This window comes from Phyllobates terribilis, unplaced genomic scaffold, assembly GCF_046119375.1.
Source record: "Phyllobates terribilis strain yellow unplaced genomic scaffold, ASM4611937v1 Scaffold_7__3_contigs__length_470593459, whole genome shotgun sequence".
NCBI classification, from domain to species: Eukaryota; Metazoa; Chordata; class Amphibia; order Anura; family Dendrobatidae; genus Phyllobates; species Phyllobates terribilis.
The window spans coordinates 210,038,574-210,065,365 of record NW_027362767.1 but is presented as its reverse complement, the minus strand read 5'-3'; the positions used below and the strand labels follow the sequence as shown (position 1 = coordinate 210,065,365).

Here is a 26,792-nt window from a genome sequence, read left to right as displayed (position 1 = left end):
AGAATGTATGGTGGAGAATGAGGAGAGAAAAGACACAGTGGAGATTGAGGAGACAGAAGGTATGGTGGAGAATAAATAGAGAGATAACACGGTGGAGACTGAAGAGACAGAAGGTATGGTGGAGAATGAAAGAAAGAAGACACGATGGAGACTGAGGAGAGCAAAACCATGGTGGAGACTGAGGAGACAGAGGTTATGGTGGAGACTGAGGAGAGAAAAGCTATGGTGGAGACTGTGGAGAGAAAAGATATGGTGGAGACTGAGGAGAGAAAAGATATGGTGGAGACTGACGAGAGAGAAGCCATGGTGGAGACTGAGGAGAGAGAAGACACAGTGGAGACTGAGGAGAGAGAAGACATGGTGGAGACTGAGGAGAGAGAAGACACAGTGGAGACTGAGGAGAGAGAAGCCATGGTGGAGACTGAGGAGAGAGAAGAAACAGTGGAGACTGAGGAGAGAGAAGCCATGGTGAAGACTGAGGAGAGAGAAGAAACAGTGGAGACTGAGGAGAGAGAAGAAACAGTGGAGACTGAGGAGAGAGAAGCCATGGTGGAGACTGAGGAGAGAGAAGAAACAGTGGAGACTGAGGAGAGAGAAGCCATGGTGGAGACTGAGGAGAGAGAAGAAACAGTGGAGACTGAGGAGAGAGAAGCCATGGTGGAGACTGAGGAGAGAGAAGAAACAGTGGAGACTGAGGAGAGAGAAGCCATGGTGGAGACTGAGGAGAGAGAAGAAACAGTGGAGACTGAGGAGAGAGAAGCCATGGTGGAGAATGAGGAGAAAGAAGACACAATGGTGACTGAGGAGAGCAAAGCCATGGTGGAGACTGAGGAAAGAGAGGTCACGGTGGAGACTGACTGACTGCTCTTTTGCCTGAAATCACACAGCAAAGAGGCTGTCAGTCAAGCAGGAGGAGGCGGTGCTGGGTGAGAAAAAGAGCCGGAGTGAAAGAGGCTTCAGATCTACCATAGTCAGTTTCATATAAATTAAAATGCTGATTTCTCAGTAACAGAGGAACGGACTGGCCATGTAAAAGTATTGCTGTATTTGTCTTTGAAAGAGCTACATGCACAAATAAATAGTATGGGGGGTGAATTTCTGCTGACAAATTCTCTTTAACATTAGCTATAGAATTAGCCTGTCTTACCCCAGGTTAATTATATCTTGATGAAGAAATAAATCTTAATGCTGAAAGCTGTAATTGGACGCCTGTAGCATCCATGCCAGTACCCTTCCCCTTTGTTTCCACTTCTGTGGCCCTGTTTTACTCCAGTAATTCGTGGTACCACTCAATCTGGAAGCTTGGAGGTTAATTCCTGGTAGTTAATATTACTTCTTGCTGTGAGCCCTGGGCTCGACTGCTGTCTACTTAAAGGGAACTTGTCATGTCCCAAAACGTTACTAACCTGCAGATATGGGTTTATTCTGCAGGTTAATAGCATTCTAAAGCTGTGCAGCTGCCACACTGAAAGCACAGCTACCATGAGGAAATTAACTTTGTTCCTCCCTGCAGCCTCTGGCTTTCTGTCATAGAGGTTCAGTTGGCACGGCTTCAGTCACCGCTTAGTACATAGTGAGCGTTGGCTCTAACCACTCACCGGCACTGACTGCCAGCCGGCTCAGCACCCAGTTAGAGCCAGGGTGTGATTACAGCTGCTATTCTTTATGTACTGATCAGTGACTGAAGCCACCTCTATGACTGAAAGGTGGCGGAATAAAGTTCATTTCCTCCCAGTAGCTGGACTTTCAGTGCGGCGGCTGCATGTTATAAGTGCTTCTTAATCTGGTCAATACCTCTGTTGTCAACACCTGTGATTCTAGTGAATATGCCTGACGATTTGTCCTTTTCCATTCCTCCTAGTCCTGACTTAGTATCTGACCATTTTTTGCCAGACAGCTCCACCAGCCAGCAGCTACTCCAAGAACTCAACCCCGGGTCCCTGTGTAAGCGCACATCTCTATACTGGGGTTAAAGAGTGAAGCCCAGGGATCCCTTGAGGACATGTTAGTCAGAGTACCAGCACAAAACCCATCTGGGGAATTCCTATTTAGAGGTACCAGGTGACTATGGACAGAACCACTTTACAGCACTTAACACAGAGCAAACCATTTAACATGTCAAGATAAGTGTTGAGTTGCAATTTTTCCACTTCAAGACATCAAGCTCATCGTGGTATGAGCGTCCTGTTCGGAAATGCTAAATCTGTATCTACTAAAGTAGTTAGATTTATAAAATATATATATCTTGACTTTATAATTTTGTTTTCAGTATTGCAATATTAGTAAACCAGTTTCACAAGCACGTAAACTGCTACCTTTGCTTCGGTGGTGGTTTTCATGCTGTCGTCCTCGAATTGTCAACTGTGCCTCATCACCTGTTTCTGATCCAGAATTTTCTTCTGACTTCATGTACCCTGCTGGATCTATAAGGAGAAAAGAAATAATGAAATTTGTACCAGGAGACCCAGCACGACTCAAAATTTGTACATTGCAATTTAATAATGTTTTCAATTATTTTCATTTTTAACCTTGAATAATTGCAAATGCTATTTGCTGCAGCTGTTAGAGAAGGAACTGTAGGGCCCTTTTCAGACATATTTTGAAAACTGTAAAAAAAAAAAATCCAAAAGTTGGCCTCGGCATTTCACATTTTGGGCAGTTTTACTGTTTTTTTCCGTCTGCTTTTACTCAGCACATATTGGCTAGATGTTTAATTTTAATAGTAATATATGAAGGACTTGGATTTTGATGGTCTGTCCTTTGGATATGTCATCATTGTTAGTTTGGTGGGGGGTGGTCACCACTACGATCAGCTGTTTACACAGCTATTGGCAATCAGATGTAAATAGTATATGAAACCTGCACAGAATGGCTCCATACACTGTGTAGTGCAGGGGTCTCAAACACGCGGCCCCTCCGGCTGCTTCTTGCGGCTCGCAGGCACAGACCCCGTAACGATCGCGGCTCTCTCCAGCAGCCGCCGACATCAGCGCTGTAGTCCAGTGTATTGCCGCGCAGAGACCGACTCTCTGCACAGCAATACCAGTGTTCAGCTGCGCGGCAATACACTGCGCTACAGCACTGATGTCGGCGGCTGCTGGAGAGAGCCGCGATCGTTACGGGGTCTGTGCCTGCGGACCACAGGTGCAGAAAGGACGCCGAGGGAACGGAGGACAGGTGAGAAGAATCTTTTTTTTTTTTCTCTGTCATATGAAATACAGCAGGGGACCTGTGCTCAGTATGGGGGGGGCACTGTGCGCAGTATGGGGGGACGGGGAGCCTGAGCGCAGTATGGGGGGGGGGACCCTGAGTGCAGTATGGGGGGACGGGGACCCTGAGCACAGTTTTGGGGGGGACGGGACCCTGAGCGCTGTATGGGGGGATGGGGACCCTGAGCACAGTATGGGGGGACGGGGACCCTGAGCGCAGTATGGGGGGAAGGGGACCCTGTGCGCAGTATGGGGGGGGCGGCCCTGTGCGCAGTATGGGGGGGGACCTGAATGGGGGACATGTCTGCAACATGGGGACCTGGATGGGGGACATGTCTGCAATATGGGGGACCTGGAGGGGAGACCATGTCTGCAATATGGGGGACCTGGATGGGAGACCATGTCTGCAATATGGGGGACCTGGATGGGAGACCATGTCTGCAATATGGGAGACCTGGAGGGGAGACCATGTCTGCAAGATGAGGACCAGTTCAAAAGGTGTATAGAAAATAAAATGGTATCACTAAAAATGTCAGTTTGTCATGCAAATAATGCGGCCCCCCAAATTAAATGTTTTTCCGTGTGCGGCCCATATGCCCAGCTGAGTTTGAGACCCCTGGTGTAGTGGCTGACCTCGGGTACCCCAGCTCAGCTCCAATATGCTTCAGTACAGATGATCGCCTGGGATCCCCAGTGTCAGACCCCCAATGACCTTATATTGATGACGTTAGGTTATTACTATCTAAGTTTAGGACAACCCCTTTAACACACATTGCATTTTGGTTTGTGATGTTCCTTTGGAAATTTTCATTTTTCAAAACCATATGAGCACTCAAATTTCAAATAAAAACTCAATTGTTATAAAAATGACCAGATAAATGCAAACCAAAGTAAAATGTGTGAAATATATGATCTTCAATTTTGTAGCTAACAAACATATGTAGCGGCTGAAAAAAGCCACTAAATTGCAATGGAAAGACAAAGAATCCAGCTCCACGTGCAGTATATATTAAACATTTATTTTGTCTATCCAGAACTAATGGATCATCCATCCTTGACCAAGGCAGAGTTGCTTTGTTGATGCACAACATGGCACCGGGCGGTTGCTCGTGCCCAGCCAGCCTCTACAGCTATGCCTCATCGGTAACAGAAGGAATAAATGGGGGAGGTCGGGCAGTGGACGGTTTCTCCATTTAGCTGGCTTTCCTCCTAGATTTTTCCACTTCACAATAACAGCACACACTCCACCAGGAAGATTCCATAAACTTCCAAAAAAATATTTTGCAAGATGATATCTTATGATAGTGCTGCAAAACGTATCCCTTACCGCTCCTGTTTCTCTATAGTGATTTTTTTTTACTGCATCCAGAAGCCATATACAGAAGAGAACTGAACAACACCCCAAACTAATGCAAGTGACTGGACTGTGGCTTCAAGGGAAGAGCATAAATCGTTATCTAAAGGGGTGCTCCCCATTCAACTAAATTTAGTCCATTTGCAAAAGAAAAAAGGAGCATTCCTCACACTTCCTTGGGTACAACCCTGTTTCCACAGCTCAATCGGTCTTTGGTCAAAGATTGCAGTGCTGATGTCACCTCGATAGCGCTGCAGCCAATCACTTGCCCCTTGACAAAGGCCCACGCTGAAACGCGTGTCGGGGTTGTGCTCACAGGCTAGGGTTCCTCCAAGTACGCATTTCTATACAGGTAATATATTTGCATTTTACATGTTTTTTTGTTTGGCATCAGTCATTACTGATATGTACATTGATGACCTGTTATATTATACCCGGGGCTGTGATTTCCTTTTTTTAATGTATATGTGCAAAAAAACAGATATTGTCATCCTTTAGATATTACATATGATAGCCATATACATGTTCACTTAGTACTCCTGTGTGCTCTTTTCCACATGGCAATTATTGTTGGTGTATTTATCTTACATTAACCTGTCAATATTTTAAAATAATAAAGTTTATTTGATTTTTGTATATTATGGATGTCTCTATTATTATTTAGGCGACCCAGTCATCTCCCCCTGATGCTTTGTTCAAAGATTGCAGTGCTGATGTCACCTCGATAGCGCTGCAGCCAATCACTCAGGTCAGCAGATGTTTTGGGGTTTTTTTTATACACCATTTAGGCTATGGGCTGAAGTTAACTGAGCGGGGACAACACCTTTAAAACTAAATGTCTTTCTCTACCTATCTCAACACATTACATTTAAATTGGAGATATTGATCATCAAGTAAGTTATTGAAAGATGTAACAAGGCTACATGCCACATGACGGTAACTCTGGGCTTTGGTGCCAGACAACCACTAGCAAATGCCAGACAAAGATGCTTTCCATTAGAACCTTATGAATTTATTTGGACATCAAAACTTATTCCTCCATTTGTCATTGGCTGACAAAAGTCTCCCACAATTCCAGGATAAAGGACCTGTCACACAGGCAACTTGGAACCCAAAATAGATATAAGGGTATATGGGAAAGATGACGCTTTGATATTGACCCATTTAGTCTACATTTATAGGTGTAACAACTAAACAATCCCAAGTGGCATCAGATTGTCCTTTTGATTGATCTTGTTTTTCTACATCAATCATTCACCTGATAACACAGTTATATAGCTTGAAGGGCTTTTCTCGAATTTACCATTGATGATATAGACCAGTATTCCCCAACTCCAGTCCTCAAGAGCCATCATGTTTTCAGGTTTTCCGGTGATAATTCAATCATCTATGCAAAACTAAGAAAATCCTGAAAACATGATCCGTTGGTGGCTTTTGAGGATTGGAGTTTGGGAACACTGACCTATAGGGGTGTTCCCAATGCAACTGGAAATGGTTCTTTTAGGATGAAGATACTAATAATGGTGGCCACGTTGCTTATGTGACACCCCAGGGGTCTGGTTGTCACAGTGATAGAGATATTACGTCTGAGAGCAGGTGGGAGGTCCTTTGGTCAGGGATCCTGTGCATGCCACACCTCCTGCCCAGCCTTGGGAGGGGAAGAACTTCCCCTGTATAAACCCGGGGCTGAGGCAGAGTTAGTGAGTCCAGGAAGAGTAGAGACAAGAGCAGCATAGGAAGCAGCAGAGTCACAAGGAGTCAGGGGCTGGCAGCTAAAGAGCTCGCCCTGACTAAGAAGATTCTTTACCGGACCCGGAGTCCGAGGCTGTGGGGACTAACTTCTACCCAGCAGCAGAATCCGTCAGGCAGGGGATTTCAGGTCCCCTGGCCCAGAAGCCCGAAGGCCCGGTCACACGCGTGGGACCAGCACCGCCATCGTGGAGCGGAAGCCATTAGAAGGCCCCGAGTCACCGGCCATACGGGTGAGCACCACACGGTACACTCAGGGACGTGGGCTACTTACATCAGCTTCTAGCAAGGTAGCCAGAAGAGTACAGTCAGCTTGGGAGGCCTACAACTACGCCTGGCCAGGGGAGATCCCATCTGCTCAAGGACTGACCAGGCCCCGTTCGCTAGCAAGTACTCCGGGAGGGTCTATCGTTGTTACCAGTAAAGACCCTGAACGCTACCATACCGTCTCTGAGTGGTTCCTGCTACCCCCATCATCCACGTCGGCTGCCCTGAGGCCATACCCCTCCCGTTGGGGGTTATACTATCACGCTGCACCATCCTTCCACCGGCCTCAGCGGTCTGCCCTGCAGCAGCAGCCCCCTGGCTGCATTCAACGGGTGGCGTAGTCATCAACCATTTTCTACCGCTAACAGACTGCCGTTCAGTTTGACTCCCTGGGCACGGACCGGGTCACCGCCACGAGACTACAACCCTAAACAGATCCGGCTCCGGGTAAGCTCCCGCGTGCGCAACGCAGCGCGACACAGGCCCAGGGGCGCGTCAATTTTGGCGTAGTCGGCAGGATCACGTGCCCGCAACCACCGGGTACTGCGTGCCTGAAAAGCAAAGACTGTTCAAACTTACCAGTGGTGAAGATTCCCGCCATCGGTGAAGATTCCCGCCATCCGGCGCCATCTTCAGCCTTCTTCCCGCCATCCGTGGAGTTTTCCCGCCATTGGACGCCATCTTGAGGACGCCGCGCGGGAAGAAGAGGGGCGTGGACTCCGAAAGCGCGCGAGAACTGAAGCCCCGCCTCACGTCCGGACGTTGCGTAAGGTCCTGGAAGGAGCCCAGCAGACGCCGACGTCACAGGAGCGCGACGGAAGGTCCTCAACCCTGACGATCCACTGCGGAGCCGCGGCCTACGGAACAGGATCATCGCAAGGTAGGCCACGGTCCACTAGGGGGGAGGAAGATGTCGGATACGGAGGAGAGCTCCACTGCCTCAACCCCCGCCAGCGCTACCGCTGTTGCAGTTATGCCCTTCACCATGCCCTATATCCCGGGAGCAGCTTGGCTACCCCAGTACTCAGGGGAGTCACATACCCTGCATGACTTTAGAGAAAAGCTGGATAGCCTCTTCCAGGTGTACCCCCTCACAGAAGAGCAAAAAGTGAGCATCCTGGTGGCCCAACTAACTGGGGCAGCCAAAAGGGAAGTAAAATCCTGGCCACCTGGGAGGAAGACTGTCGCAGGGATACTAACCCGGCTGAAGGACACCTTTGATACCCGCACCTCAGCCGAGATTAAACTTAGATTCTACGGGTGCAAGCAGCGAGCGCATGAGAGTATAAGGGACTATGCACTCAACCTACAAGAGGCCCTGAGGGCCATTAAGCAGACCGACCCTAATGGAGTGGGAAACGAGGACAGGCTGTTGACCGAACAATTTATAGAGGGTTTATATTGCAATGCCCACCGCACCCAGTTGCGGGCAATGGCCTTACAGGACCCTCATCTAGAATTTGCACAGTTCAAGGACAGAGCCATCCGGGTGCTCCGAGAACCGGCACCAGGTGGCGTTGTGACCCACAGACGCCCCACTACCACTTACTACCAGGAGGCGGCGCCCTTGTCAGCAGGGCCTGTGGGAGCTGATGCGCAGGCTTTGGACAATGACCCGGCTCCAGACCTACACCACCAGGTCCAAGAGCTAGCTAAAAGCGTTGCTGCGCTAACCCGAACTGTGCAGTCTTTACAGGTTTCCACTCCAGGGAAGATCCAGCTGGCATCCGGACCGGAGGACATCCCGTGGCGTCGACCAAGGAGGACCCCACCGGCCAGAGGAAGACCCAGTGACCGATACAGCGAGGACGGACGACCCATCTGCCGCCGCTGCAATCAACCCGGACATATAGAAAGGTACTGTTCTTTAAACGGGCACAACCTGGGGTAGAGGGCCAACCCCCAGGAAAAAGATCACCAGGCCCATCGAACTGGCGCGACAGATATGTGGGAGGACGTCCAGTCTTGCCTGTGGTACTGGATGGCATTCCCATGAGTGCCCTACTGGACACCGGGTCACAGGTCACCACCATCCCGTACGTGCTCTTCAAGCAGTACTGGAATGACTCGGATATTACCCGCTACCCTGACGACGACTTGAGTATCATCGCCAGCAATGGTCAGCCCGTGCCACAGATCGGATTTAAAGAGGTGACCATCAAAATTGGTAGAGTCGAACTGGCCGCACAGGGACTGATCATTGTAGATATTGACAAACATGAGAGTCACCCAAAAATAACTCTAGGAACTAATGTAATTGAAAATTGTCTTGCAGAGGTGATTTTCCTTTTACAGCAGGTTGCCAAGAATGCCAGCTCCGGCGAGCAGCGGGTGCTCCAGAAAGAGATCCGGGCACTGATGCAACGGCAACAAGTGGAACTCTCCGGCGGTGAGATTGGTAGCGTAAGAATGTGTGACCCTTTTCCTATTGCCATGCCCCCAAAAAGTGAAATGATGATTTGGTGCCGGGCAGCTATTGGTCTGAGAGGTAGAGATTACCAGGCAATGGTAGAACCAGTTTACTCAGACAGTAGGCCCACCATTTTGACAGCACGGGGGGTGGTCAATGTACGCCATGGGAGGGTGCCCGTTCGCATAATAAATATCGGGGAGAGGGAAGTGTACCTGCCCCGGTATGCCACGCTAGCCAAATTATATACCACTAATCAAAATTCTATACAATCTGTGGAACCCTTGCCTCCATCTCACCCGGAGGAAGGTAACGGCTCTAAGAAAGACATGGAGGACTGGTGTCAGCAACTACATCTGGGTACTGACTCCACTCCCTCACACCAGAAACAAGGAGTCTATCGGGTGGTTCAAGAGTATGAGAGAGTGTTTAGTAAACACCCGTTAGACTTCGGGCGAGTCAAGGGGGTAGAACACCGCATCCCCACGGGAGATCATCCTCCCATAAAAGAGAGGTATCGACCCGTACCCCCTGCACATTACCAACACGCCAAGGGGATGCTTAGAGACATGAAGGAGGCTGGGGTAATCCGGGATAGCTGTAGCCCCTGGGCAGCCCCACTAGTTTTAGTCAAAAAGAAAGACAACACCATGAGGATGTGTGTAGATTACCGGAAAATCAACCGTATCACACACAAGGATGCGTACCCCTTACCAAGGATAGAGGAGTCATTGGCTGCTTTAAGATCTGCTAACTTCTTCTCTACCTTGGATCTCACTAGCGGGTACTGGCAGGTTCCTGTAGCAGAGGCGGACCGGGAGAAGACCGCATTCACCACCCCGATGGGACTTAGCGAGTTCACCTGCATGCCGTTCGGACTCTGCAACGCCCCAGGAACCTTCCAACGATTAATGGAGTGCTGTCTGGGCCACAGAAACTTCGAGACGGTCCTGTTGTACCTGGACAATGTCATCGTATACTCCAAAACTTATGAGGACCACCTGAAACACCTGGCGGAGGTGTTCGAAGCTCTGGCGAGTTACGGCCTAAAGGTGAAACCCTCCAAGTGTCACCTCCTGAAACCAAAGGTGCAATACCTGGGACACGTGGTGAGCGCTGACGGAGTGGCTCCCGACCCCGATAAGATCACCGCAATCAAAGGATGGCCAAGCCCTTCCAGCGTAAAAGAAGTGCGGCAGTTCCTAGGGTTGGTAGGCTACTACCGAAGGTTTATTCCCGGTTTCACCAAAAAGGCGGCGCCTATGCAGGACCTCCTGATAGGCCAGTCCCGGAAGGCCAAGAACCAGAAGCCGCCCTTCAAATGGGAAGAGCTAGAGGAAGAGTCCTTCCGCCAGCTGAAGATGGCCCTCACGGGGGATGAAATCTTGGCGTATCCGGACTATAGCCAGCCCTTCATCCTCTACACCGACGCCAGTAACGTCGGGCTAGGAGCCGTACTGTCCCAGATTCAGCAGGGGAAAGAGCGAGTAATCGCCTATGCCAGCCGAAAACTGCGACCCACCGAAAGGAATCCCGAGAATTATAGCTCATTTAAGCTAGAGTTCCTGGCCGTGGTATGGGCAGTCACCGAGCGCTTTAAGCATTACCTCGCTTCTTCCCGGTTCACCGTATACACGGATAACAACCCGCTGACACACCTGGACACGGCAAGACTCGATGCCCTGGAGCAGAGGTGGATGGCCCGTCTGTCCAACTACGAGTTCACAATTAAATACCGGGCAGGGCGCTCCAATACCAACGCGGACGCCCTGTCCAGGATGCCCAACCTGCCGGACGGAGGAGAAGATCCGGAGGGACTGGAAGAAGTTGAACTCCCTGCGTTCCACCGTCATGGGACTATCCAGTATTCCCACCGGGTAAGGAGTAAGCAGGCTGCTACGTTGAACCCCTTACCTCACTACAACTGGGCGGAAACGCAAGACAGCGACCCTGCCGTCCGACTGGTGAAGGAGATGCTGACTCGCCCGGAGGCTAGCCTGGAATCAGACGCTCCAGAGGAAGCCAAACAACTATGGGCAGAGAAGAGTCGACTGTTCCTTTACAAGGGGAAGTTGTGCCGCAGAATGGTTAACTCCAGGACGCATGAACTACTCTGGCAAGTAGTGGTGCCACGAAGAGACGCAGCCATGGTGATGGAGGCATACCACGACGGAGCTGGACACTTCGGGTGGAAAAAGCTGGAGTTCCTGCTGCGCGAGCGGTTCCACTGGGTAGGCATGAGGGGAACCATCGAGAAGTGGTGCAGAGACTGTGGCCCGTGCAATCTGAGAAGGAAGGACCGGGCCAGCCAGAAGACTCCCCTGCAGTCCATCGTCACCCGGCAACCGTTGGAACTGGTAGCCTTGGATCATGTAAAACTGACCCCCAGCAGAAGTGGCTACGTCTACGCGTTAACCATCGTGGATCATTACTCCCGGTTTCTGGTTGTCGTCCCCGTCAAGGACTTAACAGCAGCTAGAGCCTTCCAGCAGCACTTTTGCCGTCCACACGGGTACCCGGACCAAGTGCTGACGGACCAGGGACCTTCCTTTGAAGCGGAGGTCTTCCAGGAATTCTGCAATCTGTATGGCTGCCGGAAGATAAGGACGACACCCTACCATCCGCAAACTAATGGACTTTGTGAGAAAATGAACCAGGTGGTAATGGATCTTCTAAAAACGTTGCCCCTGGAAGAACGCAGTCTGTGGCCTGAGAAGTTGCCCGATCTGGTGGACCTATACAACCACATCCCGGTAGGTTCCACCAACTGTACCCCGGCTTACCTAATGAGGGCAAGACCTGGTAAGTTACCTGTTGACCTGGAAATGGGAGTCCTGACGCCCGAGGACACTTCACCAGAAACAGACTGGGACACAGAGAGGCAGCAGCAGTACCGGAAAGTACAGGAGAGCGTGGAGCGAAGTCTCTGTCAGGCTAGGGAAAGACAAGAGAAGACTTACAACCAGTATGCTCCCGCTGTTCCCCTGGTACCCGGAGAGCAGGTCTTGAAGAGGAAGAGACGGCTCCACAAGTTGGACGACCAGTGGGAGAAGGACCCGTACACCGTACTGCCCTCAAGCCACGAGAACCCGAAGGTCTGTACCATCAGTAAAGACGGAGGGGAAACCACAGCCATTGTATCCCGGGACCACCTGAAGAAGTGCCCCGAACAACTGAGGAACCCTGAGGAGGAACAGGAAGACCATCGACCCGTGGAAGAAAGGGAAGATATGGTTAGTACCGTGCTCGGGGACTTCCCTCGGTCTTGGACTCAAGTCAATGGTGCAGTTGTGGTACCCGTACTCACCTTCCTCCAACCATCATCCCAAGAACCTACGGAGCAACGGGTAGAGCTGGAAGAGCAGCCGGTCCAGGAGGCAGAAGACTCCACCCAAGCGGAACAGGAGAATCCACCCTCTGCTTATAGTGAGCCTGCCGTACCCCTAGTGAGACAAAGAGCCGGTAGACAGCTGCCCAGTTTACCCTTGACAGCTCCTACACCCTGTAGTTCAGGGCCAGACAGTCAGCTCCGTAGGTCCACTAGGGCCACTAGAGGCCAGTTACCCGCACGTTGGAGGATCTAAATGTTTAAGTTGTTTTACAATGTTTACCTGTTTATTGTTGCTTGTGTGTAATTTTGTGTTTCTAGTTGTTTTTAGGAGTCTTCGGTGGATTTACCGGGAATCCTTTGTATATAGTTGGAGCGTAACCCAGGATGGACTAGAGACTGTTAAGGACTCGGGGTAGGACAGACCCCTACCTGGTTACGTCTCCCTGTGTTGGTGAAATGGACACCTTTGCTTTTCTTCAAAGACTGCACCCGGTTGCGGACATCCGTGACCATCTTATTGTGTTTCCTTATTGTATTTTATTGTTCTTTGATATACCTTGTTATATTTTTCTAAAAAGTGTTTAGTCCCGGAGTACTAAATTTCACTAGGGGGGAGTGTGACACCCCAGGGGTCTGGTTGTCACAGTGATAGAGATATTACGTCTGAGAGCAGGTGGGAGGTCCTTTGGTCAGGGATCCTGTGCATGCCACACCTCCTGCCCAGCCTTGGGAGGGGAAGAACTTCCCCTGTATAAACCCGGGGCTGAGGCAGAGTTAGTGAGTCCAGGAAGAGTAGAGACAAGAGCAGCATAGGAAGCAGCAGAGTCACAAGGAGTCAGGGGCTGGCAGCTAAAGAGCTCGCCCTGACTAAGAAGATTCTTTACCGGACCCGGAGTCCGAGGCTGTGGGGACTAACTTCTACCCAGCAGCAGAATCCGTCAGGCAGGGGATTTCAGGTCCCCTGGCCCAGAAGCCCGAAGGCCCGGTCACACGCGTGGGACCAGCACCGCCATCGTGGAGCGGAAGCCATTAGAAGGCCCCGAGTCACCGGCCATACGGGTGAGCACCACACGGTACACTCAGGGACGTGGGCTACTTACATCAGCTTCTAGCAAGGTAGCCAGAAGAGTACAGTCAGCTTGGGAGGCCTACAACTACGCCTGGCCAGGGGAGATCCCATCTGCTCAAGGACTGACCAGGCCCCGTTCGCTAGCAAGTACTCCGGGAGGGTCTATCGTTGTTACCAGTAAAGACCCTGAACGCTACCATACCGTCTCTGAGTGGTTCCTGCTACCCCCATCATCCACGTCGGCTGCCCTGAGGCCATACCCCTCCCGTTGGGGGTTATACTATCACGCTGCACCATCCTTCCACCGGCCTCAGCGGTCTGCCCTGCAGCAGCAGCCCCCTGGCTGCATTCAACGGGTGGCGTAGTCATCAACCATTTTCTACCGCTAACAGACTGCCGTTCAGTTTGACTCCCTGGGCACGGACCGGGTCACCGCCACGAGACTACAACCCTAAACAGATCCGGCTCCGGGTAAGCTCCCGCGTGCGCAACGCAGCGCGACACAGGCCCAGGGGCGCGTCACTTACAGCTACCAAGGCAGTAGAGGAGTTTTGGGTGTCCCCTGGAGTGTGTGAATGCAGCCACAGTTTGCCACCTTGTTCTGAAGAAGGGTGGTAAAGCTGTAAAAATGTAGTTGGTGTAGCGTCGGCGTCCCTGCCTCCTGCTAGGCAGGGACGCTGTTCCCCTCACCTCTCCGCTCCGTGCCCGGCGGCTTCCTCCCGCTCTGCTGGCAGCGCGCGCTGCTTCCCGGCCTCTGTGCTTAGGGCGCGCGCGCTCCCCCTCTCTTAAAGGGGCCGCGCGCCGTCCTAAGGAGTCCCCGGCCAATGGCCGGAGGACCTCACCATATATAAGGCACCTCCTCCAAAATGGAGGTACCCGAGCAATGTTGTTGCAAAGCCTTCACTCTGCTTCAGCCCTCAGGTCCCGTTACCAGTTACCTGCCAGTTACCTGCCAGATCTCTGCTTGATTCCTACCCGATTCCTGTCTATCTGCTTGCATTCCTGCGGTCCGACAGTCTGCCTACCAACACCTGTCAGTCTGTCTATGGATCTGCCCGCCCGCTCACCTGGGAGCGCTCACCTGCTACCTGCCTGCTAGCCTACCTGGAGGCTCAGCCGTCACTTGCCGTGACCACCTGCCTGTCCAGAGACTCTTGCCCGCTCACCTGGGAGCGTTCACCTGCTACCTGCCTGCTAGCCTACCTGGAGGCTCCGCCGTCACTTGCCGTGACCACCTGCCTGTCCAGAGACTCTTGACCGCTCACCTGGGAGCGCTCACCTGCTACCTGCCTGCTAGCCTACCTGGAGGCTCAGCCGTCACTTGCCGTGACCACCTGCCTGTCCAGAGACTCTTGCCCGCTCACCTGGGAGCGCTCACCTGCTACCTGCCTGCTAGCCTACCTGGAGGCTCTGCTGTCACTTGCCGTGACCACCTGCCTGTCTAGAGACTCTTATCCTGCTGTCACTTGCCGTGACCACCTGCCTGTCTAGAGACTCTTACCCTGCTGTCACTTGCCGTGACCATCCGCCTGTCAAGAGACTGTCCCCGTCACTTGCCGTGACCTCCTGCCCTTCTACCCAGAGACTGTCCCTGTCACTTGCTGTGACTACCTGCCCACCTTCCCTGGGAGCCACCCGCTTCCTTACAAGGACTTCCCCTTTGTAGAGTTGCTCAGAGGTTCCACCTCCCAGACCCGTTACAGTTGGTATAGCACCATTAGGGAATTGTGCTGCTGAACATGGCTGAAAGGTCATGGGATTGGGAAGGATCAGGAACACAGCAGGAGTGTGGACCGGAGGGAAACCTATGAGGAGGACTGATCTGCCCAGTAGTAGATTAAGTGTAGCAGGGACACTGGTAACATTGCCCACAAGATGGCCATAATTGTGAAGACTGGCCTGCTGGGTAGCCAAGAGAATATCCTCTTCGAGAGCCATTGAGATGTCCTCCTGGTGTCACAGGAGGAGAGAAGTTTTGGAGAGCAACTGAGACAGCCTGCTGGAGAAAGAAAACAGTGGACTAGTGTAGAGTTACTGAGATGGTCTTCAGGAAAGCAACTAAGATGGCCTGCTGGGGAGACGCCTAAGGTCGTTTGTTGTTGAGACTGAGAAAGCACAGATCGTAAGCTGGCAGCTGGTGGAATTGAAGAGCTCACCCTGTGGTATGCATCTCCATCTTTGTGAGACATTGCCTGCAATGATTGCTGGAGGGTCAGCTGTAACTTGATGTGGGGAAGCAACGATCTTGGAGGAGCTGTGAGGAAGAAGCTGGTAGTGTTATGTTCTGCTACCAGAGCTAAGGAAAGAGAGGAAATCTGTCCCTACGATAGAACTCAGCTGAATCCCTACGATGTAACAGGGAACCTGATCCTGCGATCAGACCTGCTAAAGTCCTAAGCTAGTCTGTACGGAGACCTATAGATGTGGGGAAGGAATCCCTACAAGTACTAAGGACTGGGAGGAAAATGGGACACCTCCTAACAGAAATAGTAGCAGACAGACAAACAAACAAAATATATAGAACACTGAGGTCCGTAGGCCAAGCAAACTAACAGAGTTAGATACAGAGCACAGGCTAGCTAGAAAGTAGTTATACAATGAAGTCCAGCAAAGCCAGAAGGGCGGAGCAGGATTAAATAGGCCAACGAGGTCATGTGACCAGCAAAGGAAAAAACCTAAGAGCAAGGTTCTAACAGTACCCCCCCTTCTAAGAGGATCCTCCGGATCCCCTAGGACCAGGCTTATCAGGAAATCTCCTGTGAAACGCTCTGATAAGTCTGGACGCGAAAACATCATCTGACCTCACCCAAGAGTTATCCTCGGGTCCGAAACCTTTCCAGGCCACCAGATACTGCAAACTACCTCTATACCGTCTAGAATTAAGGATGCGAGAAATTTCATATTCCCCGTTATCCACCACCGGAGGAACAGAGGCAGAGGCGTCACCATCCGATACAACAGCTTTTTTTAACAGAGAGACATGAAATACCGGATTAATTCTCCAGGAGGTAGGAACCTCCAACCTAACAGCAGATTGGTTGACAACCTGAAGCACCTTAAAGGGCCCTACAAACTTGGGACCCAATTTCTTAGAAGGAATCCTCAACCGCAGATTCCTAGAGGACAACCAAACCATGTCACCAACAGCGAACAAAACCTCCTGTCGTTTCCTATCAAAGTAGTCTTTAGATTTTCTGTTGGCCTCCTGAAGATTACCACGCACATCCGTCCAAACTCTCTCCAAATCACCGGAAAAATTCTCCTCCTCAGGCACGGCAGATCCCAACTTGGAGAACGACCCAAACGACGGATGTCTCCCAGAACAACAAAAAAAAGGCGAACAACCAGCAGAAGAAGATGTATGATTGTTCAGAGCAAATTCAGCAAGTGGCAGAAACTCAGACCACCCCTCTTGATTGTCTGCCACAAAACAACGCAAGAACTGCTCAACATCCTGGTTTTTCCTTTCTGTCTGGCCATTAGATTCAGGATGATATCCGGACGAGAACGACAGATGAACTCCCAACCTGTCACAAAAGGCACGCCAAAAACGAGCCACGAACTGAGGACCCCTATCAGAAACAATGTCAGTAGGAACGCCATGAAGTCTGACAATTTCCTTGACAAAGGCCTTAGCGAGAGTTTTAGCGCAGGGCAGTTTGACGAAGGGAACCAAGTGACACATCTTGCTAAAACGGTCCACGACCACCCAGATGACAGTAAAACCCTCAGAGGGGGGAAGGTCAGTTATAAAGTCCATAGCCAAATGTGTCCAAGGAGCACTGGGAACCTCCAAAGGACAAAGCAACCCCGCAGCAGGAGTATGTGAGGACTTAGATCTAGCACATATAGTACATTGACGCACCCACTTAATGACTTCCTTCTGCCATCCAGGCCACCAAAAACTGTGACCCACCAGTCTCTTGGTCTCAGAGATTCCGGGATGACCTGCCAACCGAGATTCGTGACACTCAACAAACAAATCTCTCCTAAAGGTCCCAGGCACAAACAACCTCCCATGAGGAGTGTTAGATGGGGCATTCTCCTGTGCTTTAAGAATCTCATCTTCCAAAACGGAGTCCAAAGCAGCTATCACAACACCTTCTTGTAAAATGTTCTCCTCTTTCTCAGCACCGACTATGGGAGAAAAACTGCGAGACAAGGCATCCGCCTTAACATTCTTAGTACCAGGGATGTAAGTAACGGAGAAATTAAACCGCGAGAAAAACAGTGCCCACCTAGCCTGACGGGCATTCAGGCGCTTGGCAGCATCAAGATATATCAGATTTTTATGATCCGTAAGAACCTGAACGGGAAATTCCGCACCTTCCAAGAAGTGGCGCCAGTGTTCAAATGCGAGTTTAATAGCCAATAATTCCCGATTACCAATATCGTAATTCAGTTCAGTCTCCGAAAATTTTTTTGAAAAAAAGGCACAGGGATGTAATCCATCCCCGTTATCCTGAGACAATACTGCGCCAACCCCCACAGAGGAAGCATCAACCTCAACCAAAAACGGCTTAGTCACATCAGGCTGCATAAGGATGGGAGCAGAGGTGAACCTCTCCTTGAGATACACAAAAGCTTCAATGGCCTCAGAAGACCACTGAACCGCATCAGCACCTTTCCTGGTGAGATCGGTCAGAGGTTTGACAATACTAGAAAAATTTTTTATGAATTTTCTGTAATAATTGGCGAAACCTAAAAACCTCTGTATCGATTTCAAACCAATAGGCCTAGGCCATTCCTGTACAGCTTGAACTTTAACCGGGTCCATCTCAAAACCTTCGCTGTAGATAATGTAACCCAAAAAACTAATTCTCTGTACAGCGAACTCACATTTCTCCAGCTTAGCAAAAAGCGAATTGTCCATTAACAATTGTAATACCTCACGTACGCTCCGCCAATGAGACTCCAGATCCGGCGAATAAATCAAAATGTCATCCAAATACACAACCACATTTTTGCCGATCAAAGGTCTAAGGATGTCATTAATAAGATTCTGAAAAAATGCAGGAGCATTAGTAAGACCAAAAGGCATAACCAGATTCTCAAAATGACCCACAGGAGTGTTAAAAGCAGTCTTCCATTCGTCACCCTCCTTCATGCGCAACAGATTGTATGCCCCCTTAAGGTCAATTTTAGAGAACCACTTGGCCCCCATTAACTGGTTAAACAGATCAGGAATCAATGGCAGTGGGTAAGGATTGCGTACAGTAATTTTGTTAATCTCACGAAAATCCAGACAAGGACGTAAACCGCCGTCCTTTTTTTTTACAAAAAAAAATCCAACCGCCACAGGAGACTTAGAGGGCCTAATGTGACCGGCGGCCAAACTTGTCTGTATGTATTCATCGAAAGCCTTCCTCTCAGGAATAGTAAGGTTAAATAAATGACTTTTAGGAAGAGTCGCTCCAGGGACAAATTCAATAGAACAATCATAGTCTCTATGGGGAGGCAAAACCTGCGATTCCTTCTCAGAAAAAACTCTCCAAAAATCCTGAATAGGAACAGGCAATTCTCCCCTATCCAAAGCTGCAATACGCCCGTTACAACACTTGTCATAACATTTATGGCTCCAGGATTTAATTTCATTGGTAGACCAATCCAGTACAGGATTGTGAAATTTTAACCAGGGCAATCCCAATATTACTGGAGAAGGCAAGTTATTCAAAACTACCAAATCCAATTTCTCATGGTGAACACCATTAATAGTGAGAGGAAATTCACAGACCTTGAGAGTAATATTCTTCAAAGGGGAACCATCCACAGAAACCACAGCAATGGGGGATGATAAAGGTTCGGGTTTTAAATTGAGTCTTTCCAAGAATCCCCCATCAATTACATTCAGAGTAGACCCACAATCAACAAACACCCGAAATTCCATTAATTTTTCCTGAGCAATCGTGGAAGCAGCTAAAAATACACCCTTGGAATTTAAACAGGCAATACGGGCATGACTGACCATTTTTTTTTCTTTTTTCATACGAAGCTCACAGCCTTTAATCAAATGACCAGATTTTCCACAATAGAAACACAAGCCTTCAGAAAATCGACGGTCTTTTTCTTGAGAGCGAGGTGCCACCGATCCAATCTCCATCGATTCACCACTGTTAGTACACACATTCTCATAACCAGAAACTGACATAGCAGAGGATTTGCTCTCATTAACCCTTGCACGCAGTCTCCTATCCACCCGTATAGCTAATTGCATAGCCTGTTGCAAATCTTCAGGTGTAGGATAAGCAATTAGCAGGTCTTTAACCCTTTCATTGAGCCCAGCAAGAAATAGACTTTTCAGAGCAGAATCGTTCCACCCTGTTTGAGTAGACCAACGACGGAAATGAGTACAATATTTTTCCACATTACCTGATCCCTGTCTCAAACGTCTTAACTCAGTCTCAGCTGATGCGACACGGTCAGGATCATCATATAATAGTCCCAAAGCAGAAAAAAAACTATCCACTGATCTGAAGCATGTATCACTAGGTTGCAAAGAAAAGGCCCACTCCTGAGGCTCTTTGTGCAAAAGTGACATTATGAACCCTATGCGCTGGGATTCATCCCCAGAGGACTTGGGTCTCAAACGAAAATACAATAAGCAAGCATTTTTAAATGAAAAAAATTCTCGGTGTTCACCAAAAAATAAATCCGGCAAACATACCTTAGGCTCCAAGAAATGTGCTCCAGGACAGTTACTCACGTGCTGACGGAGCTCGGCCACCTCCAGAGAGAGTCCCTGCAGGCGATGAGCCAAATCCTGAACCGACACCATGATGGAACAGAAAAATCTTTCCTTAGAGAATTTGCAGGCTGGACTTACTGTTATGTTCTGCTACCAGAGCTAAGGAAAGAGAGGAGATCTGTCCCTACGATAGAACTCAGCTTAATCCCTACGATGTAACAGGGGACCTGATCCTGCGATCAGACCTGCTAAAGTCCTAAGCTAGTCTGTACGGAGACCTATAGATGTGGGGAAGGAATCCCTACAAGTACTAAGGACTGGGAGGAAAATGGGACACCTCCTAACAGAAATAGTAGCAGACAGACGAACAAACAAAATATATAGAACATAGAGGTCCGTAGACCAAGCAAACTAACAGAGTTAGATACAGAGCACAGGCTAGCTAGAAAGTAGTTATACAATGAAGTCCAGCAAAGCCAGAAGGGCGGAGCAGGATTAAATAGGCCAACGAGGTCATGTGACCAGCAAAGGATAAAACCTAAGAGCAAGGTTCTAACAGGTAGACCATGAGCATATTATAGCACAAATATCCCAGTAGTGTGGTGGAGTTGATGATGTCAACCACAATATGAATATACATATATATACAATATACATATTGACATATTGCAACTGAACCTCGCTGAAATTGTGCCACAAGATTTTGCTGGAGAAGAATTATTTTGCACTAAACCTGACAACACATAGTTGCTCGAAGTCTTTTATAAACTGTTAAGTATTGTGTGCCCTCATATCCAAGGCCTGAAATCACATGCTTATGGATGCTGTAAATACATTTATTGTTGCTAGCGCTATGCTCTGCGTAATAAGTAAAATTCAAGTTTTGCTGCATTTTAACTCTGTGTCCACGCGCTATTATACCACCCGCCATCTGCACTAGGTCTGTTCACATTAGATGACCGGAAGTGCTAAACGACCACTGATCAGCTACTGGGTTGCTGATCGGAAGTGAATTATTAGCCTATATACAGATGATCTGTAATATATCGTTCAGTGGGCATGGGCTGCTCGTCTGTCAAATAACCAGCAGCCATGTGAGAATGCGCATTCATGACAGTGTAAAGGAAGCTGGAGTGACGGCCATTAACGTTTCACCAGTCATCAGCGTTATCGGGGATAACACGGGTATTTCATCCTCTATCTCTTGAATCCCTGTTTATATGCAAGTAGCCTCTTCACAAGGCAAAACGTTCCCCCTTAGATCGCCAATCAGAGGCCTCTCAACCAGCCAAACCTTCATTTATAAACTACATTTTGTGGTTACTTGCGTTATCTTTGTCAAATATTTAAATTTGTTTTGTGATCTGAAACATTTAAGTGACAAACAGAATAAGAAATCAGGAAGGGGGTGAACACTTTTTCACACCACTATAAATACAATCCAAATTTCAGTACGGTCAACTGTCTCTTTTAGGAGTTGCAGCTATTTTTCCCAGGTAAAGTAGCGAGTTATTAATCCTGTATTATCGTAGGATCGTAAATGGATTTATAATCAATGCATTGAATAATAAATAAAAAAATAACTTTAGATAAAACTTAAATATTTATAAAAATAGAAGAAATAAGAAATAGCAATTATATCTTCTGTTTTAATTTAAATTCTGCTACACTTAAGATTTCATTCACAGTTCAAGGTAGAGTTGAAGACGGATTCTTCCATTACCAAGACGGGACATGACAGGAGAGAAGAGCTAGAGGCAGACACAGACATTTGCTTGCAAGTTCTCCTTAAACGACAATTACAGTTCTCCATAGAATTTTATGAGCACCAACTGTCATCTCCAATTGCAATAATGAGAAAATCAGATTTTTCCCGTGAATTGAAAATGTTGAGAATAAATAATCAGGACCAGGAGGAGAAAGAATTGGATTTCTCTAATGAGATATGTTACAAAGTTTCTTATTTTCACATACTATTGATTTATGAAAAAAAGATCAAAACAAGAGATACTCTTTAAAGTTGTAGTTATGTATTACAACATCTACTTTTCCAGGAAAAAAAACAGCCTGTTTAGTAACCATTCAATGCTTCTTTCTTTGTATGCATGTGACTCGCCCCCTGGGCCGTGGGGCACGCGGATCCGGGCGATAGGGGAACGATGGGGGTAGTAGTAGTGGCGGCCCGGTCCCGTAGCTCAGGGTGGTCAGGCCAATAGTAGTCTGCTACGTGCTTTAGATAATGTCCGACTACGCCACCCGTGGATTGCGGTTATTAGGAACCGCCGCTGCAAGGCAGTCCGCTGGGGCTGATGATGGGTGCAGCTGAGGTGATGTGACTCCCCACGGGAAGAGTGCAGCCCCAGTGCAGTGTAGTGGATGTTGGGAGTGATGGTAGTGAGAGTCCCAGTACCGGTAGTGCCGGAGGAGCGAAAAAGCACACAGACAACGTACTGCAGTCCAGCGTCTTTACTCACGGTTAATATCCAAGTCACTTCAGCTGGCAATGACTGCCCGAGCCGTGCTGCGTCCACCAGGTGTGGGGCTCGGTCAACTCCCAGGCAGTTCAGGAGCATGGCACAGGACCCCCTTTTATCCTTTCTCTGGCCTGCCTCACCAGTGACCCACTTTTGTCCAGCTGCCGCGGACCTGTGCGGTTAAACGTGGGCCCCGTCCTCCGCTGTCCTATATGGTGCCTTCCTAGCAGGTTTGATGAGGTGTCGCACCAATATATGATCACGACGACCGGTCTTTGGCTGAGGGTTGTTTCTCCTCCACCAACTTGGGATCTGGCACCCTTAATCTGCCTGACCCTGCACCCTGGATTCTCGTGGGTTCTTAGGGTCCCTTCCACCTTCTTGTTCCTGAGCCCTTCTGTTTCTCTGTCTCTCCTTCTTTGCAGTTCCTTTCTGCTCCTGTTCCTTTCTCTTGGAGCTGAGATGAGCTAGAATCTCAGCTCCCCTTCACCTCCTCCTCGGCCTCTTCTCTAGGCCCACTTCTCCTTCTCCTCTCAGGCCCCGGCCTCTTCCCTAGGCCTGCCTCTGGAGCAGCACTCAGCCTGAGCTGCTGCTCCCTGTCAGCTCTCCTCTCCTCACAGACTGAACACTGTTCTAAGATGGTGCCCACCTTTTATACCTCCCTCTAGCCATGAGCCCAGGTGACCAGCAACCAATGAGCTCCTATCTACGCTCAGGAACCGCCCCCTATCTGCCCCTACAGCACTGGGTGTTCCACCCCTCCCTCCCCACTCCAGCAGGGACATGGTCGGTCGTGCCTGCACTTATGTCTAGTGGGAGCACCGTTGAGCTGTCCCTCGGAAATGGGGTGTGTGTGCTGTATGCAGCTAACTGAGCCCTGGTCCATACTCCATCCTTACCTGGGAGTGGAATATCACACCTCTGGTCTGAGGTGCAATACCCCTGTAGCGGCCGAGCCCTCGGGGCGCTACATTCCCCCCTGGTAAAGCACAGCACGTCCTCGGGCTGGAAAAGAGCAAAAACAGTTAAATACAGGACATGCAAACTTTTTTTTTTTTAAACTTTTTACATTTAGAAACGGACGACATTGTTCAACTCCCTTTATGGGACACACTTTTCTCTTCTTGTCACACTATTATAAAACACGTACTAATGCTTCTGGAACTCTTTTGTATAAAACATTATAGAAAATTTTCACATTACTATTTAGCAGCATATAAAATCTAAAACATTTTTAATTAAAGCACATTCTTGTATTCTTGGCTCATGGTCGCGGTGCAACTTGCGACCAGGTGTTCCTTCTTCTTCCAAGTGCAACAGTCCAGCAAATTTGTAGACTTGAGGTAGACGTTGCAGTCTTTTTATAAAACCAGTAGGGGGCGCTTTAAGAAGCGCAACTATATACAAGGGATTGGCCGTTCCCAGTCCTCGGCCGGTGGGGATAGGGGAATGGCTGCTCACAGTCCTCAGCCTGTTAGGGGAAGAGGGGTGGCTGTTCTCAGTCCTCAGCCAGGTTACTTAGGGGATAATTTTCATACAGTCCTATATCAGTCCCAACGGGGACCACACTCAATTTGAAACAGTCCCACACAGTTCTTTTGCACCCTTACGGGTAACTACTTACAATGCCACTTGACCGTTCACTGGTAACGGTGTCTTCGTGACGCTCCTTCTTCCTCCTCATACGGATCTTCAGGCCCATCCGGGCCCTCCTGGTACTCAGCGTCCGAGTAGTGCTGTTCCTCCTCCTCTACTACTCGGCGGACGTGCAGGGCGTACCACCCCTTCACGCCTTGGTGTCGGGTGTAAGACACCACGTCGCCTGGGAATAGATCCCGCCCACGATGGCCTTCCGGTAGGTGACTCTCCACATCTCTCCTTGTCACAAACACGTCGCTGATGGTCTCGGGGTCTCGGATGAAACCCCAGCCGCGCTCCATCTGGAACTTCACCACAGTCCCGGTGACTCGGGGTCCGCGGGCAGTTAGGGGATCTCGCCGCGCCTTCATTTTCTGCTCCGCGCTCTGGACCTGCAGCTTTTCTTGCTTCACCCGCCGCTCGCGCTGCTCCTTTTCAAACATCTCCAGCTGTTGGCGGCAGGCCTCTCGCCGCTCGGCTGCGCTCGCTCGCGTTTCCTTCGTGAACCCCATCAGGTCCTCCCCTGTGGGGTCCCATTCAAATTGGGCGTCTTCTAATGGCAGCTGGGGAATTTCTTGAGGCGCTGGAGCAGGTATGAGGGGCTCAGAGGGTACGTCGATCTCCGCGGACGGGCTCTTCCGGAAGCGGGGGTTGACAAACTCGGGGTGCCAGATGAAAGGCAGCCCCTCCGGAGTGGTGTGCTGGGCAAAGAGATCCGCGCCCAGTGGTGGTACTGCAGCAGCAGGGGGCGCAAGTGGGTTGGCGGCGCCCGGGGGCACGTGACCTTGCGACCAGGCCCGTGCTGGTCGTTTCCTTGTTGCTCCCACAGGTGGCACAGCTGGTGCAGGAGATTCCGTCGGGGCAGCAGCGCCCGGGAGTGCAGGGCCTTGCGGCCGGGCCTGCGGTGGCGGTTGGCTGAGCACGCCCGGGGTCAGAGGGTACAGCGTGGGGCGGGGCTCGCTGGCAGCGTCGACGGCCTGGGGGCTGGTTGATGGCGGTGAGGGCACGGTGTCAACAGCGGGTCCCGGTGCGTGGGGCTCCGCGACGGGGTGCAGGGGCAGGTCGGCGGCCCTAGGATTCAGTGCAGGGGCGTCTCCGTTACCTGCCTCTGCTGTCGCGGCCTCCTCCGCGGCGTCGTCCTCAGCCTCCGCTCGGCCCTCACTGGCTGGTGCGCTGCTTGTTGCTGGCGCCTTCGGCTGCAGGATCACAGCCCGCCGGGCCACTTCCTCCTTCCATCCGGCGATCACTTCTTGCTGCGCCCGGACCATCCTCCGGTCCAGTTCTTCCAGCGCCACCCGTGTGTATTCGGGATCCTCCTTGGGGAGATGGGCTAACAGCTCGGTGAGGCTGCATGGTGGTGTTGCTTGCAGCAGGCCCTTTACCAGGGTACCGGCACTGATTTCCCCCTCCATCTCCGGGTGCGGCCTGGCCAGACTGATCCAGACCGCTCCCTGCCCCACAGTTTTCTTCTCTTTCCGCCCCCAGAGGGGGTGGTCCCGGGGCATTCTGCTGACAATCACTCTCAGGGGCAGCCCCCCCACGTTGATGGACATCTCCACTGCTGCATTCATAACTGGTGGGGGCGGGCTCCTTCTTTGGCGCCATTCTGGGACCTGGCCCACGATGGGAGGTGGCTTCCTGCTGTCTTTTGGTGCGCCCATAATGGCGTCCGCTCTGCCAGGGCGGGAAAGACGGATGAAGATGGCGGGAAACGGTCCAAGATGGCGTCTGATGGCGGGAATCGGCTCCGGATGGCGGGAAACGACTCCGGACGGCGGGAAACTTATTTTTAAGGTACATGTGTAATTCTCTTCAGGCACGCAATACCCGTTTGTGGCGGGTTGGTCACGATCCTGCCGACTACGCCAAAGCTGACTCGCCCCCTGGGCCGTGGGGCACGCGGATCCGGGCGATAGGGGAACGATGGGGGTAGTAGTAGTGGCAGCCCGGTCCCGCGGCTCAGGGTGGTCAGGCCAATAGTAGTCTGCTACGTGCTTTAGATAATGTCCGACTACACCACCCGTGGATTGCGGTTATTAGGAACCGCCGCTGCAAGGCAGTCCGCTGGGGCTGATGATGGGTGCAGCTGAGGTGATGTGACTCCCCACGGGAAGAGTGCAGCCCCAGGGCAGTGTAGTGGATGTTGGGAGTGATGGTAGTGAGAGTCCCAGTACCGGTAGTGCCGGAGGAGCGAAAAAGCACACAGACAACGTACTGCAGTCCAGCGTCTTTACTCACGGTTAATATCCAAGTCACTTCAGCTGGCAATGACTGCCCGAGCCGTGCTGCGTCCACCAGGTGTGGGGCTCGGTCAACTCCCAGGCAGTTCAGGAGCATGGCACAGGACCCCCTTTTATCCTTTCTCTGGCCTGCCTCACCAGTGACCCACTTTTGTCCAGCTGCCGCGGACCTGTGCGGTTAAACGTGGGCCCCGTCCTCCACTGTCCTATATGGTGCCTTCCTAGCAGGTTTGATGAGGTGTCGCACCAATATATGATCACGACGACCGGTCTTTGGCTGAGGGTTGTTTCTCCTCCACCAACTTGGGATCCGGTACCCTTAATCTGCCTGACCCTGCACCCTGGATTCTCGTGGGTTCTTAGGGT

General features: G+C 50.4%; 1 protein-coding gene across 3 annotated transcripts in view; it reads right to left on the bottom strand.

The window, feature by feature from the left end:
* The window catches only part of ASTN2 (astrotactin 2), a 1,067,984-nt gene that overhangs the window by 678,254 nt on the left and 362,938 nt on the right, over window positions 1-26,792 (bottom strand). For all 3 annotated transcript variants that reach the window (XM_073639713.1, XM_073639714.1, XM_073639715.1), the window contains one exon: window positions 2,316-2,423. In XM_073639713.1, the coding sequence (XP_073495814.1) occupies window positions 2,316-2,423 (108 nt within the window). The remainder of the gene's footprint in view (window positions 1-2,315; window positions 2,424-26,792) is intronic.